The sequence below is a fragment of the Zeugodacus cucurbitae genome, chromosome 5, assembly GCF_028554725.1.
Source record: "Zeugodacus cucurbitae isolate PBARC_wt_2022May chromosome 5, idZeuCucr1.2, whole genome shotgun sequence".
NCBI classification, from domain to species: domain Eukaryota; kingdom Metazoa; phylum Arthropoda; class Insecta; order Diptera; family Tephritidae; genus Zeugodacus; species Zeugodacus cucurbitae.
In genome coordinates this window covers 38,065,178-38,086,159 of record NC_071670.1, presented here as the reverse complement: position 1 = coordinate 38,086,159, position 20,982 = coordinate 38,065,178, and the positions used below count along the sequence as shown (strand labels likewise).

Sequence of the window (20,982 nt, the reverse complement as noted above, 5' to 3'; positions counted from 1 at the left end):
AGACACAAATAAAGCAAACTATATACAATATGTTTTTATGTTTGTATAGCTGTATACCTATGTATATGTATATGAACTCCAAATATCTGTTCAAATAAGCTGAAACAAATATGGTTGGTTTGCGTGTTGTATATACATACAGACACCTGTCGTATGTGTGAGATTGTGAAAGCATACATGTTCATTGCCTTAATAATTTATGTTATTCGCTTAGGCAACCGCTTAGTTAATGTTATTGGCTTGTATACCAACAACACACACATACACTTGTGCATATAAATAATTCATTTACAGAGATTTGCAAAAAAGCTTCAATGGCAAATTGTTTATGATGAAGAACAACTGTTAGGGCTACACATTCATAAATTTTGCATCTGTGTATGTGTGTGTGTGTGTGCATTTGGCTATAAGCTAATTTGTGTTTGCAGTTCCGTTATGCCGTGTTTACATATTTGCAGATCAAAGTTTATAAATAAATTCGTATATAAATACCTGGCAACCAATTGTCAATAGTGGCAGCAGGTTGTACCAATCTGTGCGCTCCTTTCCTGTGTGCATGTGTATATTTTTGTGGTCGAGCATGTTTTCTTGTTTGTGTTTGGTTAATAAAATACTTATGTGTGATCAGCCGCAAGTGTGCCATCATATTTTTGCCCCAATAGCAGCCCTGTAGGGAAAATATGAGATTGTTAGTTGGTTCTAGTTCTTGTTTAGATTTCAAGAATTTAATGGAATTTGGTCGAAAAAATATTTAAAAAACCTAATCCCCGAAGAAACTTCTAACCAAAGAGATCCTTCACTTGTGGCAACATTCGATTAAATATATTTAAATGCATCTAATCAGATCACGTCTTTTACTAATCATATTATATATTAGTAACTAGATATTGTACTCAACATACTGTAGTCCATCGCGCTGCGCTTTTAGCGATCATATCACTAAAATAGTAAAGAGAAATATTTCCTACAGGGATGATTTCAATGCTACTGTATACACTTTGTGCGTGTGTAGTGAGCGTGGGATTATCTGCATTGCTGATTTCTGTGATTGATTGATATCGATGACATGTACTAGCTGCATTTGCGTCAGATTAATTCATTAGCATTAATTTATAAATAGTGTGTTTCCGGAACAACTTGGAAAATGAACAGGAAATGATGCGATGATGTTTAGATATATTTCATAGGGTTAAAGGTTATAAGATAATATTTATTTACAGTCACTACTGCTTCTTTCACTGATCTTGCTCTCACTCAAAACATCGACGATATATCATTTCAACTATTTCACCTTCCGGGAACTAAAACAGATTCCATTTAGAACTACCGTGAAGTAAAATGGTAGAAGCTAAACTTTACAGTCACTTCTGATTTGTTTAGGTAGATGAGTAAATACTCACTAAAAGTTCTTTCACTGATCTTGCTCTCACTGAGATATTCGAAAAGAGATCCTTCCAACTATTTCACGAAACCTTTATGTTTCTTATGCTATCTAAAATAGACTGCATTTAGAACTACTTCCAAGACTCATGATGAAAAGATAACATTACTTTAAAGTACTAAAGCCGAAAACATTGATCCAGAATTCATTTTAGATCACGAAAACCGATTATATTATATAAGAATACTGGCCAGAAATAACTGTAGTACGTTGTGAAATGATCTATGATATTACCATGAAACTCAAAATCTAACATACGAGGTACTATGACGACTATAATTGAAAGTCCATGATCAATATTAAAGACGATGCTAAATGAACGATCTAATAACGATCTTAATTTGTTTTGTTTTTTCATTATTCTGTTTAATAAACACTTTCATAGAGCAAGTAGAAACAAATTTTGCGATTTAATTTCACAAAATGAAACTATGAAACAGTAAAAATAGAAAATAAAACTAAAATGAAAGAAATATTGCACATCTAATTGCGTTATATTCTTTATTTTATATTGCATTAATGAAAACTGAAAGTGTCTATTAAGACATTTCGTTTCCTGAGCTAATTATTACCCAACGAATGATAGTTTGATTATTTCATAAACGTTTCAGCACTTTTACTATTCTGTATACTGATCGACGGTGGCGAAGATCTGAACTAAATACGTAGAGGCTACCATACTTATGAAGAAAACAAATGTAAATATTTGCTTTTCAATTATTTCCTATGCAAGTGTCTGTGTGTGTGAGTGCAGTAGGTCTCCACTGTGAATGACGTGAAGGAATGCTTGGAAGCATATTAGAATTTATTGCTGCAATGTCTGGACGAATGCCATTTAAGAAACGTAAAAGAGCACGTCTACACAGAATTTTCATATGTTTGCGAAAAACTTTCAGTAATTAGTAGATGGATAATGAATAAATGATATATATTATTCTGATGTCGGGTCCCTTAACACTTTCAAATAAACACTTCATAATTGTTTTAGCGATTTTAATGTTCTAGAAACTGGTCACGAATTGATACAGGGTTGTTGGAAAGAGGTTATTTGGTAATAAGTTAGAAGACATTTCGAAAGCTCCACTTAAGGGAAGATGAAATCATCTAATATAGAATATTTGTTAACAATGAACTTTGAGAAAGCCGTTATTCATCACTGGTTTTCAAGAGCTTATATCTTCAGGTTGAGATTACTTTATAATAAGATCGGCTATAGCTTTAGAAGAAAGTTAAAGAACCCTTAAAGACTAACTTTGTTCAGAAAGATTTAAAGAAACTAGTTTCATTTATCGTTTAAATTACTTTTGATAGTCTATTCGATTATGAAAGGAATAATTTAAAAAAATAATAAATATATTATTATATACGAATTTTTATACTCTCGCAACAAAGTTGCTAGCAACAAAGTTGCTAAGAGAGTATTATAGTTTTGTTCACATAACGGTTGTTTGTAACACCCAAAACTAAACGAGTTAGATATAGGGTTATATATACCAAAGTGATCAGGGTGAAAAGTGGAGTTAAAATCCGAATGTCTGTCTGTCCGTCCGTCCGTCCGTCTGTGCAAACTGTAACTTGAGTAAAAATTAAGATATCTTAATGAAACTTGGAACACTTATTTCTTGGCACCATGCTTGCTTTCGAAAATGAGCAAAATCGGACCACTGCCACGCCCACAAAATGGCGAAAACCGAAAACACACAAATTGACATAACTAAGACATAAATAAAGCTATGGAAATAAAATTTGATATGAAGGATCACACTATGAAGGGGCATATTTGGATGTAATTTTTTTGGGGAGGTGGGCGTGGCCCTGCCCCCAAATAGGTTTTTTGTACATATCTCGGAAACCAATAGAGCTATATAAACCAAACTTTCTGCTGTCTTTTTTTTTAGTCACTTCTTAATACAGTCCAAAAATTAAAGAAATCGGATAATAACCACGCCCACCTCCCATACAAAGGTTCGGTTGAAAAGTACTAAAAGTGGGTTAACTCACCAACGAATAACGTCAGAAACACTAAATTTCACATAAGAATTGGCAGATGGAAGCTGCACTCAGATTTTTTTTTGGAAAATGGAAAATGGGCGTGGCGTCGCCCACTTATGGGTCAAAAACCATATTTCAGGAACTACTCGACCGATTTCAATGAAACTTGGTTTGTAATAGTTTGCTTACATTCCAATGATATGTTGAGAAAATAGGCCAAATCGCTTCACAACCACGCCTACTTCCCATATACCAGAACTTTGAAGACGATCTGAATCGGTTACTTTACAATATATAAAGTAAGCACTAGTGAAGATATCGGTGCAGAACTTTGCACCAATACTATGTTTATTGTGTGGCAGCTCCATTCTAAAAATCGCCGAAATCGGACCATAGGTTTTTAAGGCCCATATATCGAACACGAGGACCTCGGTGCTTCTAAACTAATATTATGGTTTCCAACTTTCAATGGACTTTATACAATATATATGACGAATATGTGGGTCAAATTGTGTATTATTTGTATAATATAAATAAAGTTAAATAAATAAATTGCGAGAGTATAAAATGTTCGGTTACACCCGAACTTAGCCCTTCCTTACTTGTTTTGATTTGTTTTCTAAACAACATTAGAAATGCTCTTTCAAAGTTGTTAAGAAAATTAGCAATAAAAGTATACACATTTGTACTGACACTTAAATTGTACAGTATTGCATTGGAATAAGCATTTCGATGAGTTTCTAGAAATGTGTAAATATTTATTTGTAGAAATAAAAATAGTGATCAACAATAAATTAGGTGAAACAATTAAACAGCTATTAACGATCAAATAAACACCTTAAACAAGCAATAAACAGTAAAAGTGCAACAAAGTATACTTTTTATTTGCGCTAAACGTTGCCGATATGCATTTGGAGAATATTATTTCTAAAGGTAGACGGTTTCTGGCTATAAAATAATTTTTTTTGCAAGCTAGTATATACATATGTATGTATGTATAGTGGGTACCGATGCTGCAACCACCGCATTAATAGGCACGTACAAGCGCACTTAATGGTAATGTTTTAAAATAATATTTGAAAAAAAGTAATGAAAGTAAAATTTTGAAGTAATAACAACGTATACCACCTTGAAAACCACACAACTACAAAAGTCATACGCTGCGTATGAGTAACCAAATCACGCGGTTTTTAACAGACAAACACGCTGCTTACCCGTTTACCCCAAAAATTGTTTGTTTTTTGTTTTTTTTTGTTTCTAATATAAATATTTGAGATTTTATTTAAATTAACAGCATTTCTATACTTTTATTATTATCGCTTGTCGACTTTTAATTGGCTTACGGCCAATTTTTGCGCATTTTAATACCGAATACCGAATTCAAAATTCCTGATATATTTGATGTGTTGGCATATAGATAGAATACAGTTGAATTTATAAAAATTAAGCAGAATACAGACAGATATCATTTCTGACGTACCCATTGAAATGCTGCCATTTTTCATTCAGATTTACGTGTGTTGTTGATGGCGGCGATGATCTGCCGTCGCTTATACTCTTATATTTAAATATATATATGTATATCTGTAGAATATATAATTATTAATATAAAATGGCTGGTGCACCAATATGCCGAGCATATATCAATATAAAAATAACAATAAATGCGCCTGCCTGTTTTTCGCTGTCGATCTTTGTCTTAATTTGTATAAATTAAAATATTAACAAGTGTCGCGCCAGATTTTGTCAAATTAGAGTGCATGTAATTTTAAATAGGACAATAAAAAGCACCGAACCGTTGTTGCTATACATTTTCCTTTTATAAATTGCACAAATTTGAACTCATAACATATATCCAAAAATAATTTATGAACAGCTGTGTTGGGAGTCCATAAATTTGTTATCTGCAAAATAAGCCATGTTGTCAAGGTATTTGCTGAATTTTGAATTTATAATATGCCAAATTTTTAAATGCTTTTAGGAAATTTAAGTATTTAAAGATTGTTTTATTGATTGTGAAGCAGTAAGAAAACGATCAATAGAAAGAAAAGTCTCTGCTTCCTTCGAGATCCACGTGGCTAGATAAATAGTGGTCAAAGAGATAAAAATGAGAAAATATATTTGTAAAAATCTAATAGAAGATCCGGAGACCCAAAGAACTGTTTAATATCGTTAAACAAAACTGAGAATGTCGAGAGAGGAATTTTGCAAAGTTTTAAGCTTTAAAAAAAATAAATTTTCTTAATTTTGATGTTTCGATTTGTTCCACTTTTATGAACATTTTACAAGGTTACTAATTTTAAGATAGAATATGATATTCTCTTCCGGAAGCTAAATATTGGTCTACTAATTTGCTTCCGCCGTTTTCCAATAGATGTCTCTAGGGTCAAGCGCTGGTCGATTAAATAGATTAAATCGTTTTATATCGATCTTGGACATTTGTGTCAACATTAACCCAAGAAAATATTTGTAGAGATCTGTTTGCATCCCAAACTTATTCTCAACTGAAAATGTCACTTTTTGAGCCGAATTCTCGACATTTGCGGGAAAGTTTGCTTTCTTTTTTAATTCCAAGAAAAGTGCGGCTGAGGCTCATAGACATTTGTAACCGTTTTTATAAAAAAAAACTTAAATTTACAAAAAAAAACGCAGAACAGGTGTAGACCTAATAATTCCAAGTCTTTATCTCTCCTGCAGCTTTCTGTATGCTTTAGATTCTAGACACTTCTCCACTTCTCTCTAGATAATCTCTTAAAAAACAAACTTTTTAATCATAAAAAAGACCACTAATTATCCGAGAAATTTACTCTTACACCAATAAAAATATTAATTTGTATGTACCGTTATTATATTATCACAATCATTACTGCCTGCATATACAAACACATATATAGATATGTATAAATACTCAGTATACTTCTCACAGACATTGATAAATTATACACACTTTGCAGACTGTCAGCGACAAAGCTATTAAAACTGTCACAGCTACGATCAACACGCTGTTGATGAGCATTTGTTCGTTAAATTATATACATTCGCTCGTGTATAGAAGAAGCATTAATTGAAATGTATCACTCGCCTTAATAATTTTCAATTTACGAATATACCTAATAATTTTGCAGTCCACAAAAAAAAGTCGGTAAATATTTACAGCAATGACAGCTTCAAATGAGCGCGGAATCAATTAAAATGTGTTGTTGCAATGAATTAGTACGGTAGCAATCATTAGTGTGAAAATTTCAATGAAATCGGGATAGAGAGAGAGAGTCTCTTTACTAAGCTTACGAGTAGAGTCTGTGCGCACGAAAGCTGTCACGATCTCACCATTTAAGAAGATTAAAATTAATTTAGCTGGGCTTTCCTAAGATGATAGTGATATGAGTTGATGGTGTAAGGGTGTAGCTGGTGATGGGTCTAGTGATATTATTCAATCGAGGGTGCTGCAGATTGTAATTTGTTTTTTAATTAACCGATAAAGTGATATTTATAGGCATTCCTTAGAAATATTGTATATAAATATTTTTTATTTAAATTAAAATACCCGGGATAGCAAATATATTTCAAGGCAACACGCTTTAGTGAGTAGCGAATCGAACAAACCATAACAGATTTTCAAACAAACGAACAGCACTTTATATGCAACTCTGCGCTAACAAGGCTTCTGAAATCTCAGATCCCTGTTCCACAGGAGACCTCACTCCGATAGCGAGCCGACAGCCCTTTGTAATGCACCAAACTCCTCAAAATGAATACCAAAGACCTTCAAGAGACGACAAAGCGCTTTGAGCCTTTAACGAATTTGTTGAGGCAACTAATTTGTATTTAGTTCAACTGGTTCTCTGAATAGTAAGACTGATTTAATATGGGGTCCGCATACTTTCTTAGACAAATTCAACTAGATAACTTTATTGTTGTTTTTACATGTAAATTTTTTTACAAGAGACTAATATAGATGGCGAATCGAAGACAGCTAATACATATGTATTACTTGAGTACATTTCGATGAGTGTAATACCATTAACCTAGCTCGAACAGGGCAAATTTTTTTCAATTTTCCTCCCTTTGGTCATAGCTATCTTGTATTATTGGTCAGTAAGTGGTTTGTATATGAGATGCTTAATGCAGAATATTAAGGGTCGGTACCAAAACTAGAAGTAATCGTATTATCATTTATATCCTCCCCTAACTCCCATATACCGAATATAATACTAATACCTCTCTTCTCGACATACATACTTTCAAGGGAATATCTGAGTCAATAGATAAGATAAATAAGTATGATTTCTAAGGAATGTGATGCTTAGTACTGGAACTTGATGTCCAAACTTAATAATTTATAACCACAAAATGTCAGTGAAATTTCTTCTAACATCTTTGCTAAAACTGCGTCAAAATACACTCGAAGAAATATGAAAACAAAAAATGTCTGAGCTTCACGCGTCACCACAGACGCACGGCTCATCAAAGCTAAGTGATTTGAATAAAAATTGCAATTGTGGGCAAACTGCAGCAAAACCGCCGGCGTGTGTATGCTATTTTTATATAAACGCTTGCATAATAGACGCTTTGTCATTGCAGCTGTGCGCCTGTTGCAATGTCAATGTCGACCGCAGGCAATAAGACACAGTGAATGGGCGTCTTTGCGGCATGACCATGCAACATGGATGCGTTTTGTTAGAAAAAAAGCCACATTCATTTGCATACGCACACACATACTGTACAACTAAATAGAGAAAAATGCTGTTATTACGAATGTGAACGCTTAGAAGGAGCACTGCAATTAAGGCGGGCGCGCCTACACGCGTTCACACCGAACTATGCATTCATGCGCCAATGGCAAAAATATGGTTAATTTGTCGGTTGCAAACTAATGCATAGCATTTTGTGTGCGCAAAACGATAGCAATTCGAAAGTAGGAAGCATAAAAGCATTCTTTGTATTGCATAAAAAAATATTGCATATTTATGAGTGGCTAAATTCTGTTGTGGCGCCGAACAAATCGATTTCGGCGTGCGTTTCAAAGCATTTGAAAACAAAAGTCGTCTGTAGGCGAAAACTACAATTTCCATAAATTGTATATACATATACACTATATACATACATATATATATCTTATAAATGCTCCTTTTTTGCCTGTTATTTAAATCATGTGATTTAATTTGCGCCACATAATCCAACTCAAAATTCCAAGGCATACAAATAAAGCGGCACGGCAGTTTGGTATGTGAATTCTTACCAGCCTCTAAACAAGTTTAACCTTGACATTGGTAGCCCTTCTAGCGGCAATAAAAGGCAACTATAAAGAAATATATATTTTTAATGCCTTAAATACTATTTTAAAGATATTTTTATCTGAAAACAAAAAAAAAAATTTCTAAAGCATTAAAAAGTAATAATACAAATTTAAATAAATCAATCACTGAAATCTTTATGGTACATACAAAAAACGAAAACAACATTTTAGAAGTGACTCAAATACACAAATATTGCGTCCGACCATGTGACACTGCCTGCTGCCACTCTGTCAGTGACGTCAATTTGCTGTGAATATTGGGCGCCTATTTAAATGATTTCGTGTATGATTTTTTATTATTTAAATTTTCGGATTGTGTTACTATGAGCTTGTGCCGGTTGTCCAAGGCGACGGCACGAGTTTTCTACATTTAATTTTTTGAGTAAAGCATTTAAATTATTTTTTAATACTTTTCTTAGGTCTACAACGTTGATTCCGCCGTTTTCCAATACATGTCTCTAGGGTCAAGCACTGGTCGATTAAATAGATTAAATCGTTTTATATCGATCTTGGACATTTGTGTCAACATTAACCCAACAAAATATTTGTAGAGATCTGTTTACATCCCAAACTTATTCTCAACTGAAAATGTCACTTTTTGAGCCGAATTCTCGACATTTGCGGGAAATTTTGCTTTCTTTTTTAATCCCAAGAAAAGTGCGACTGAGGCTCATCGAATGCTTTCGGATACATACGATGAGGCTGTCCTAAGTGAAAAAAGCTGAAAAAATAAATTTTCAGTTCTTCATACAAACTGATTCTTCCCTGAACTCGAGTTTGTAGACTATTAACATTGCTTCCTAGTGATTCTCACCTTACTAATATGATCCCGATTTCCGAAGCTTATATCAAGACTGAAAACTATGTATAAAATGGTTACAAATTAATTTTAAAAAATCTATACAGATTTGAAATCGTTAAGTAGGATTTCTTCTTCTACTTCATTAGAGAGAGTTCAAGGTAAAAGTTAATATGATCATATCATTAGTATAATAACTTCCCAAAGAATATCATTTGCTGTTACTAACGTATAATTCTCTCAAGATCCAGCTTCTTTATGAAATTCCATACAACAGTTGAGTGAGCCTAACAACTAAGAATACCCCAGTCGCATACTACACTCGGGTATAATCACAAATATCAAGCTTACTCAAGCTTAAACAAATTATGTCCGGATATATAACATATGTATATATTTATAGTTAATTTTTAAATGTTTTTCACGCTACTCATGTGATAAATATTATTCGAAAAATTTCACGAACACCAAGTCATGTACTTCTGTAGGGAAATATGTATTCGAATGCTTAAATATGTGTCTGCATATATATTTGTCTGACTGACTTATTATAAGTATAAAAAATAGAAGAGAAAAAAACAAAAACAATTTAATATTTTGACTGGCAATTGCTTTAATTTGTTGCTATTACGCGTGTCAAATGCTGATTGTTGTCTTTTTATTGTTGCTTTTTTGGGAGTTAATTATGGTATACGATAACTGCTTTCCACTTGTAGCAACTTTAATTGAAATGCTTTGTTAAAAATAAGAAATTACTTAAAAGTATAATAGAATAACCGAAAATGGCTAAAAGTTATTATTATTGTTATTAATTTAGGTCAAAGTCGAGGTTTCATTGATTGACTGAAAATGAGCGCGGCTTTCGAAATGAGTCAAGATTACTGTATATAGCTTATTTGCATGATTGTGTCTGATATAGAGAGAATTTGACTGTGAAGCCTATCCGAATCGCAACGATTGTGGCCGAGTGGAAAGAGGTTTAGAAAAGATATGTGTAAAGTTAAAGATAGCAAAGTTAAGATATTGAGATCGAAAAAATTACTTCGAAACTCACTCAGAGAGGAATTGATAGCTCAAAAAACAATTTAAAAAGTCTGTTACATTTTGTTAAAGAAAAATCTGTGACTACAAAGGTCAAAAGGGGGTCTCAGAACTGAAAAATTGACTTTAAAAATAAGTAGATATTAGAGAACAGAACTTTAACAGAGATTGGATTGATTCATTTATAGATTTTCAGATCAAAACGCAACCTCAGGAGCTAGGTAGAATATAAGAGATTTTCTTTTAACTACGTTTCACTATATAGCGCATGGTAAATCATATAGAGTCGAAGTAAATGAACGTTTAGCATTTCTATTTCCAAGTCAAATTTTCAGAATGCATTTTGCATTGTCACTATACTGCAGTATCTAAAAGTACTAAATATACATGTATACATATATATCTTTTATCATGTGCTTGCACTCTGGAAATAATATCTGCAATAATCAAATTCGGACAAATATTAACACTCAGCTCTTCTGCATTTGACGTCAACACGCTAATGAGTCTTCACGTGCCACACGATTTTTTATTGCAGTGATTTTCGATAACTGATGTATTTTAGATATACTCGTAGACTTATGTAAACGTGCGCAAAATATCAAAATTGATTGTTATCGCAATTAGTGCAAATTGTTAAGGAACCCAAAAAAAAGAAATGGAAGAAAATAAAACCGCAAGAAGCAGTGGCGTACCTAAAGGAAAATGATTTTTTCATTTCATGAAAATGAAAAAAATGGTATCTAATAAGAGTACCATATGATAATGCAATCCCTGGGAAAGTAGTGAATCGAACAAACAACTGGTATAATTCCAATAAACTGGCATAAATAAATATATGAATATTGAATTCTGAGGGCTTTCACATGTAGAGAAAGCAAGAGAGCAGAGCTCAAATATAGCAAGCAGAGAAGTCGACAGTGGATATCACTCTATAATCCTCGCCAAACTGTCTATACCCTCTTTCACAAAACTTGATTTACGCCACTGTTGACACTTTTGCGGTAATCACTTGGTGAGTAATTCTACCAGCCAGACTGATGAGCTGTCAAGCAAAAAAGTGTTAATGATTTGCACTTGTTTCTGACTAGGAGGGGGGCGGTGAAATGTTTTGCCAAATTTGAAGTGCCTAAATTTAATAGCAAAAGTGACTTTGATAAATTTCTCATAAATCAACTTGCGCAAATTTAGTGTAAGTTGAAGTAATTTATGCACTCGCAAATCAAATGTTAGGACTAAACTTTATTTATGACCCATTATTTGATTGGCATCTAACAAATCGTTTGAAATTTTTAAAAAATTTTTAATTAATTAACTACGTCATTGGATTTCGATTAGCGCAAACTTGGTACGAATTTTTTTACTCAATGGAGTCTGATATACATATGTACGTTTTAATATACCCTTTTGTACTCAGCGCCATCTAGCGGGTTAAAACTTCACATAAACAATAATCTCCAGTTTACTATAGCGCTACCTCTGAGTCAAAAATATATGATGAAAACTTAGTAAGAAATGATGAAATACATATCGTTAATGAAAGCCGGTGAAAAAAATATTAACAACGTCATAGTTAAAGTTGTATGTGCGATAAAATTTTGATAAAAATTGCAAACAATAACAAGAAATTGAATGACATGTGGGGGTACATACACAAATATGTATATATGTATTTGTAGCGCAAAATTACCGCGTGACTAAGAAGAATTCGAACAAAAATAAATAAAAACAAAAATGCAAATGCACATACTTATGAAAGCACGCGCTAATTTTGACGTCGATTTTTTGCTTTTTCTTATTGACATATTGGTGGCATACGCGGTTATGTATTTGTGTGCCACTTTACTTAACACTTGCAAATACATACATATATATTTATGTTAATTTTCATATGGAATCAGTGGAATAGTAAAAATAAGAATATCGAATACCACATAGATACATATAAACCTACATATAAATGTGAGTTATCAGTTTGGTCAGAAGACTGATTTATACTATCTTTATATGAAACGTGAGAAATATATATATTTTTTATTTTTTCTAAAAATACTTTTAATGTTGTTGTTGTAAATTATCGTATTTTTCTGTTTATCTTAAATACCTAAAGTGACGTTATCTTAATACTGAGCTCAAGGCGTCAACTATAATACTTATGTAGCTCTATAGTAAAGTGAATCATAATTCAATGTGCTCACTTGCTTCGTAATGTGTTTATACCAGAGCACAGCCAACGCATTGTTGTTGCAAAGCACGCGTGAGGTAAAGTAGTTAATTTTTTTGGTTCATCTCTGTATTTCTATTATCAAAAAACTATTTATTTTTTGCTTTAACAAGCATGGGTATAAAATGTGCAAGTCCGTTCGAATTAAGTTCCACCTTATTTATAATATATATAATTATGTTGATATATACTTATGCGCGTTCTCAAAGTTTTCATATTAAACCAACAAACTTTTTCCATTACATCGTTATTCATTGCGGTATTTTCATTAAGTAATGACTCTTCTGACGTCTTTAATGAGGGTGAGAATAAACAAATCAAAATATTATTTACTATATTAATGCTAGTGTACTATGTATGTAGTCAAAATGTAAATATTAATAGATATCCATGTGGATCTTAATGTGCGCACAAATGGTTTCATATCGATATAAGAAAAAAAAACATATTTTTCAATGCATTCTATAAACAAATATTTGTTATACAATGCATATTCTGATGAATGAGTGGATTTTAGCGTAGAATTTTTGAATGAAATCAACCATTTAGATATTCGAATAGGAGTGTTTCTAAAAACTATTTTTAGTTTCATCATCATCGTAAAACTAATATCCCAATGATATTGGCAAAATAAACAAATATTTTAAAAAGTAAATACGCTTTATTTCCTGCGGACTCTAATTAAAGACGAGTTTTATAGATTATAATATTTAACGAATCTACTAAGAGTGCTTTAGTGAATTACGTATCCGCTAGGTGGCGCTATATCACCATTATTTTCTAAAACATCTGATTTCCTGTAAAAACTCATATGTTTAGGCATATTTTTTTTATAATGTAAAAGGAAGTGGCTAAATGTAATGATCCTAGAGAGTTTGGCGGGGTCACGCCCACTTTCTAAAAAAAATTACTTGCAAATATGTACCTTCCTAGTGCGTTCCCATGTACAAAATTACTTTTATAGCTTTTTTGCTTAGCAGTGGTCGATTTCGCCCATCCACGAAAGCAACCTTCTTATAGTGTCAAGAAACACGTGTACCAAGTAACTTTTTAACATGTTGCGAGAGTATAAAAATTATAGATGTCAATTCTTATAGTTTCCCATAAAAAAACAGCACTTGGGAGATCGCTGAAAACTTACTATAAGTTTTAATTCCAAGTTTAGTTCTGGAAACACCGAGACCAGCCGTCGCAGTATCTAATGAGTGAGATTCTTTCATTCGACTTGTTGTGGAGAAATTCAGCGATTGGATTCTGGGCACTACTGTGATGTAAAGCGATGACTCCAGATAGACAATTAGATTATGCTTGAACTCTTTCATTAACGTTTTTCCCTACAGTCGGAGAGCTTTAGCGTTGTGCGAAAAGCAGTTTTCGAGCAATTTGAATGTTCGGGCTTTTTATGATCTCAGTAAACCTCAGGAAACCATTTATTGGGATTTATTGTTATATATTAATGCACAGTTGACTTATCCAACTGTCCTTGTGCTATAGCTATATTTTATATTTAAATTTCATTACTTTTGCATTAGTCACAAACAAAATGTGTCTGTTTTCAGCCGGCATTAGACTTAGACTTTGTATTCATATTTCCAGTTACAAAACAATTAACGCATATGAATGATAAAAAATCGAAGTAAATCACAGCACAAAATGTTTACAATGCAGTAAGCAGAAACCAAATATTGGAGTAAGGAATTTATTTACAGTGAAAACAAAGTGCGACAGTATGTGGAATATGAGCGCAGACATGTGAATTTATTTATGTATGAACTCATATACATAAATATACAATTTAATGTGTCTGAAATTGTTGTTGTATATAAAGTTGATATATAAACAATAAAAAATATTAATACCCAATTAAGCAGTAGTGATATAGAATTACACTCAAAGCATTCAATTGTATTTCATTTGCGGCACATGAGCAGTACTCACGCCAAGACTCACTCATTCACTCAATTGGGAAATGTGAAGAAGCGGCTGCAAACAACTTGTACTCGTATGTAAATATTTGTAGTAAATTTGTATGGATGTATGTATGTATTTATGTGGCGGCATGCGGTAGTTGCTGACCAATTTTAAAGTAAATTGAAAAAAATTAAAAAAAAAACTGCAAACACAACAAATTTTATTTGAGCACTTTAGCGCGCATTGAGTTTTTCTGTTGGTTAAATGAAGAATTTATTATTTCTAGCAATTATTGCAAATTTACACTTTCAGTTATACGAAAGTATCCAACGAATGCAGAGCGCATATTGAGTGATTTCAGTTTTGTGGCGAAAGAACGTGTGAAAATGACTAAAAATTTTCCTTTGTAATGCATAAGAGACTGCGAAGATTATAGTACAGAATAAGTGAAGTGCTAAATGTTGTAGATTGCTGATGATTGAATAACTTTTACAGTAGTGAAGAGCGCGTGGAAAAACGCATGGCAGAAGAACACTTTGAAGAAGCGTTGCATAAAGAACATATTTTAGAAAAGAAAGAAAAAAAAATTATGATAAAAATATTGTACGTGCTTTATAAGACACTATAAAGAGACAATAAATTTTAAAACCACTACAAAAACAATATACAACAACAAATTAGCGACAAATTGTGTTTGAGTAAAATTACGCAAATCCAAAGTTGGCGAAAAGCGAATTTTCATAATTTATCGCTGCATAAAAAACGCGCAACACGTAGTCTAAGCAGAGAAGAAAAAAATAAAAAGAAGAAGAAAAAAAGAACTAATAAAAAATTAAATGAATTGCTGCATATATTTTAATGATTTTTAATGCTGACGTACACTGTTTAGAGCAGCGTTTAAATAAAGAAAATTAATTAAAAATAGACAATTGACTAAAACTGGAGGCGTGAGAAACGAAAATACTAAGCAATAAAAATTAAAACATCATCATAAAGAACAAAAAAATAATTTAAAAATTAAATAAACAAATTATTTAAGTTCTGAAATTAAAAAAAAAAAAATAAAAAAAATTTAAAAAAATTAGAACTTAAAAAAATCTCAACAAATTCCTACAAACAATTTATAGCACAAATCTGAGTGCCAGCACTTGTGACGAAGCCAACCGCAATAAATACGGGAGGACAAAATAGACACAAGCCTATAGTGAGTGCGCGCTCGCTCTCAACATTTCAAGCACACAACTCAAAAATAAGAGAAAGCAAAAAAAAAAAAAACAAAAAAAAAAAGAATTCTTCGATACGTAAATTTCGACCAACGCGAACGGTGTGAAGTATTTTCAAATTCTTGCATCATTTTCTGACGCTGCGCGAAAGACGTCATCGTACTATTGCATATCTGCTCCATGCTGCTGGAGCGCGCCACTACGTTACGTATAGAGAAAAATATTTAAAGACAAAAGACAGAAAGAAAAAAAGGCCAAAAGGCCCGAAAAGAAAACGCAAAGCAAGAAAAGTGTGAAAACGGGTGTGCGAACACGCGAAAATACTTTTGTGTATAACTGAAATTCTGTTCGCCAAGGCCTGGCAGCAACCAGTGCGCGCCACACACACAGTTATTTCATTAAAAAATATACATATATATATATGTAAATATACATATATATACAAGTATTTACCGAGCTCATTGCTGCGTTTGCGAACTTTGCCGAACACTGATTTGTGTGCCGCACCGCACAACCGCCCCCAACCATCCGCTTGCCGGTACGGCCTTGTTCATCCGCTTTGGTTGACAATTTTTCCCGGCATCCGCTGTCTGTTGGCAGCGTCCAACACGCTTTTCTTTTGCAGCCATAGTCTTCGTTCGAGCGCTTCGGGTGCGACACACACACACATACACTCGCATATCAAATAGGAATTTGACTATCGTTTGTGCCTTCGGCAGCCTTCAAAGCATCCGAATCAACAACGGCAACATTATCGTCGGCATCATAGACGTCTGCAGGCGCCAAATTCTCGATTCACATCGAGGTATAATCGTACGTGTGGCTGCGAAAGGCGAACAGTCTGCTGAAATCCGTTGTCGTCGTCGTTCGCTCGTAGTCGAAATTTGCGGCGAAATAATTTGTAAAATCCGTTATCCGTCCATGCCATGCGCGATAAAATCACACAACTATTTTGCTTGCAAACGAACGCATGCAAAAATAATACAACAGATAATCGAGGTGTGTGTTCATTAACGGTTTATATTTACACGTTGTCGTCATATACACACGTAAATACATACATACATAGGCTTGTATATTGAAGTGTACATTTGTATGTACAAGCGCGTATACGGCCGCTATGTATTTATGTGGTTATTTAGTAATGTGTGTGCGTGTGTTTGTGCCACCTACATAATTTTACAGATTTTTTGAAAATTTATTTTTTATATTTTAGCTAAAAATAAATCGTATTTAGTGGATTTTGAAAAGAAAAAATAAAATTTCGAAAGTGATGGACGCATTTAAAATAAAAACCGTGGACTATGTAATTTAATGAAAAATAATTAATAAAATGAAAAATAAAATTAAAAAAAAAATATTAATAACAAAATAAAAAAATAATAATTATTATTTGAATTAAATAAAAAAAATATGTATTAAGAAAAATAATATATTTAAACTAAAACTAAATAATATTAAATAAATTATTAAAAACATAAAGTAATAAAAAATCTTAAATGAGAGAAAAATTTAAATAACAATTTCAATAGAATACTTAAAAAAGGTCAAAAGCATTAAAATAAACAAAAAAAGTATATAAAATGAAATATATAAAAATAAATAAAATAATAGGAATATTAACAAAGATAAAAAATTCGAAACATAAGAAAATATTTGAAATAAATTAAAAAATCTAATACATACATTGCTGTAAACGAATTAATTTAAACGTAATAATTATTAAATTATTAAAAACATTACTAAATACAAATAAGTAAATTAAAAACAAACAAAAAATATATAAAAAGCTAAAAAGAATAACATTAAAAAATAATAATAAGAAAAATCTAAAAAAAACTATGTTTAAAAATAATTATAAATAATTTTTGTATATAAAAATAATATTAAATTGAATAAAGCTGCTAATTTTACATTAACTGTAATAAGCAAGAAATCAAAAACAGATATAAAAACAATAAAACTAAATGTAAAACAGATAATCCAATAATTTAAATTAAAGAAGAATATATTTAAAACATAAAATTAACAATTAAATATGTTCAAATCTTAAACTTTAAAGTTAAAGTGTTGAAAGTTAAAAAAAAAATAAGTGTTAATTTTTTTAAATAAAAATACAAAAAAAATATATATACTTTTTGGCACAAATATTAGAAAAAAAAAATTACAAATACTTTCATTTATTCAAATTAAACATATAAATTAAAATATTTATATATTAAAAATGTGTTCAAACCAAATTTGTTTTAAAAAAATGACTAATTGTGTTTCTCTCTTTCTTTCTTTTCATTTCCGTGCTATACCTACCTAACTTAAAAATTGTGAATTATTGGCATATTGTGATCGAAAAAAAATTTAACAACAAAAAAAAATAATAAATAAATAAAAATGTAAAAAATTTAAACAGGACATAATGTGCCAATTAAAGTCACGAGCAACGGGACAACGAGTGCCAATGGGTCTTTTGGGGCAGAAGGGCCCGAAACAGAGACCGACTCATCAGGGACCGGGGGGATGCGGAAGTCGTTGGAGAGGAAGGGCTCAGCGCCGAACGACGCTGTTCACCTCCAGAGACGGGTGGGACTCTTCAGTGGGGTGGCTTTAATTGTCGGGACCATGATAGGTGAGTACAATACACTAAACTATATTTTTATACAATAATATGAAGCTATCTTAAACAGATTATTATTATTTGGTTTTAATAATATACATCTTTAGATATTTATAAGTATAATTTATATTATCATATTAAAAGTCATATTATTACATCTAGATAGCATTTTAGTAGTTATAAATGATATCATAAATGCGAGAGATTTATAGAAAAAGTATAGTTTTCTATCTCTTATCTTCACTTTTCTCATAAAATTGTTTAATAAGGTCGAAATTACTTTCAAGTTCAAATTCAATAACAAGTTCAAGTCCTGAATTTAATTCTTAGAATCATATGCTTTGGTACATAAGTCAGAGTTCCTTTTATTTCATCACTAGAATAAAAATAATAAATTTGACTATTTTCGGCTTTACTATCCACTAAATTGTTTATACCATGGGGTCTCTTTGTAGATTTATAACAATTATAAAATGATTTTCTAATTAGACCCATGATTTGAGTAGTTCCATAATCCACATTCATTTTTGGGACACGAATATACTGGTCAGGTTTCTGCTCGACAGCTGACAATTTTTTCGTAAGGCTAGTGACTAGTTTGGAAAAATTCTCTTTTCAGAAAAGGCAGAAATATATATTTTGAATTTTGTATAATTTTAAAATAAAGAATTTATGACTAGAAATTTGATAAAAAAAATAGTATTAATTATTAAAAAAATAAATTAAAGCACAAAAACAATAACTTTTATATCACTAATACATACCACCATTCAACGGAAATAGCATGAAGAATACTAGCATTAAACTTAATACCCTATATTAAGCTAGTTTCCAGGATCAATCATTTAATCATTTTATAATACATAGTCATTACTTAACATATTATTACGGCATAAGTAATGGTCTTTTACGCGTAAATGTAGAATATTATTTATAGCAAAAAAGCAATTTCTTATTTCTCAATGATTATAATGCGATTAAAACCGAATTTATTATGTTTATGTGTTTAAAGCAATTTTAGTAAACAACTTAATGCATAGAAAACACATGAAATGCCAATATATATTATTTTTGTAGTAGTGTGTGTGTGTATAACGAAAAAATTCGCGTAAATAAAATAAATATATATGCAAATCACTATATATGTATTTGTGTGTAGAATTATATGAGCACGTAGGCATAAATATTCGACCAAAGTGTCATCAAAATATATATATTATATATATTATATAGTGGAAATTAAGAAAAATAAAATTTTGACCGCGAAATTTGCAAAAATAAATAATTTAAAGAAATTTGAGAATGATATAATTTAATATATATATAATATTTATAATTTTTTTTAAGATTAATGATTTTCTTACTTAAGAATAATAAATTTTTATCTTTCCGATTAAAAAAAAAAAAATTTTTTTTGTATAATTATAATTACTAGATATTAAGACAGATTAAGAAGTCAACTAAAAGATTGTAGGAAGGATCAAAATAATATATACTTATTTAACTCAGGCCATTGTACTTAAAAACCAAGATGTCAAGGTGTATAATCCACCCCGACTGGCGACTCCAACACTGTAATATGTATCTTATAAACACATAAACACATATTTTGGCGCAAAACATCTATGAATTCCATTTGCGAGATGTTAAAAAATTTTCGCATGAAATTAGGACATGAAACGTCAAAGACATTAATGTATATGCATGAAGTATATGAGAAAAAACAGAAACATCTAACAATAAAACAAACGCTAAATGGTAGCATATACAAGCATATGAAACATAGAAAAAATGAAAATGCTTCACACTCTCATGCGTAGGTGTTTTGGCAAGCGACGCGAAGGCTCGTAAAAAAATCGGATACCAAAGTAAATGAACCACATGACTATCACTAATTAAGTTATTTACACAGACATTCAAAATACGGGGGAAAAAAATAAATCGAAGCATTTTCAATGCTAATAAACCTAAATTTATGTTGATAGCCTATGAAAACGTATTAGAAAAATGGGTGTGTCAACGAAAGCTAGTATAATTATATTAGCATATATCACATATTTTGTGAAATATATATACTTTCACTGTTTTAAATATATACATATTTTATTCGACTAGGACATATTATGAACCTTGAAAATATTTTCAAAAACAAAATACTCAAAAAATATCGTTTTTGCTTTTTATAGCTCCTGATGTCTAATGATTCAGACTTAGATACTATTTAACCCCTCTGATCTCTGTTTTTTTACTTTTTATTAATAAATTTATCTCTCACAAAATCCATAACACTTCAGCAGCTGACTTCTTCCCTTTCTAGGATCCCAAAGATATTAAAATATGTTCCAACTATATCGATCCCTTTCGAATTTCGAAAATTCATTGAAAACCCGAATTCAATTTCAAAAGGGCATTCGAATTGGAATGGGAAGTATCAAAAAATTTTA

At 31.3% G+C, this 20,982-nt stretch overlaps 1 protein-coding gene across 2 annotated transcripts in view; it reads left to right on the top strand.

Moving 5' to 3' along the window:
• LOC105211975 (b(0,+)-type amino acid transporter 1) overlaps positions 1-20,982 on the top strand; it is a 53,872-nt gene that overhangs the window by 22,579 nt on the left and 10,311 nt on the right. Inside the window, exons 1-2 of one of the 2 annotated variants that reach the window (XM_011183689.3) lie at positions 14,978-16,926; positions 18,335-18,550. In XM_011183689.3, coding sequence (XP_011181991.1) covers positions 16,854-16,926; positions 18,335-18,550 — 289 coding nt within the window. In that variant the 5' untranslated portion in view covers positions 14,978-16,853. Of the gene's footprint in view, positions 1-14,977; positions 16,927-18,334; positions 18,551-20,982 lie in introns of those variants that run through there. The other variant, XM_011183690.3, reaches the window with a different exon arrangement.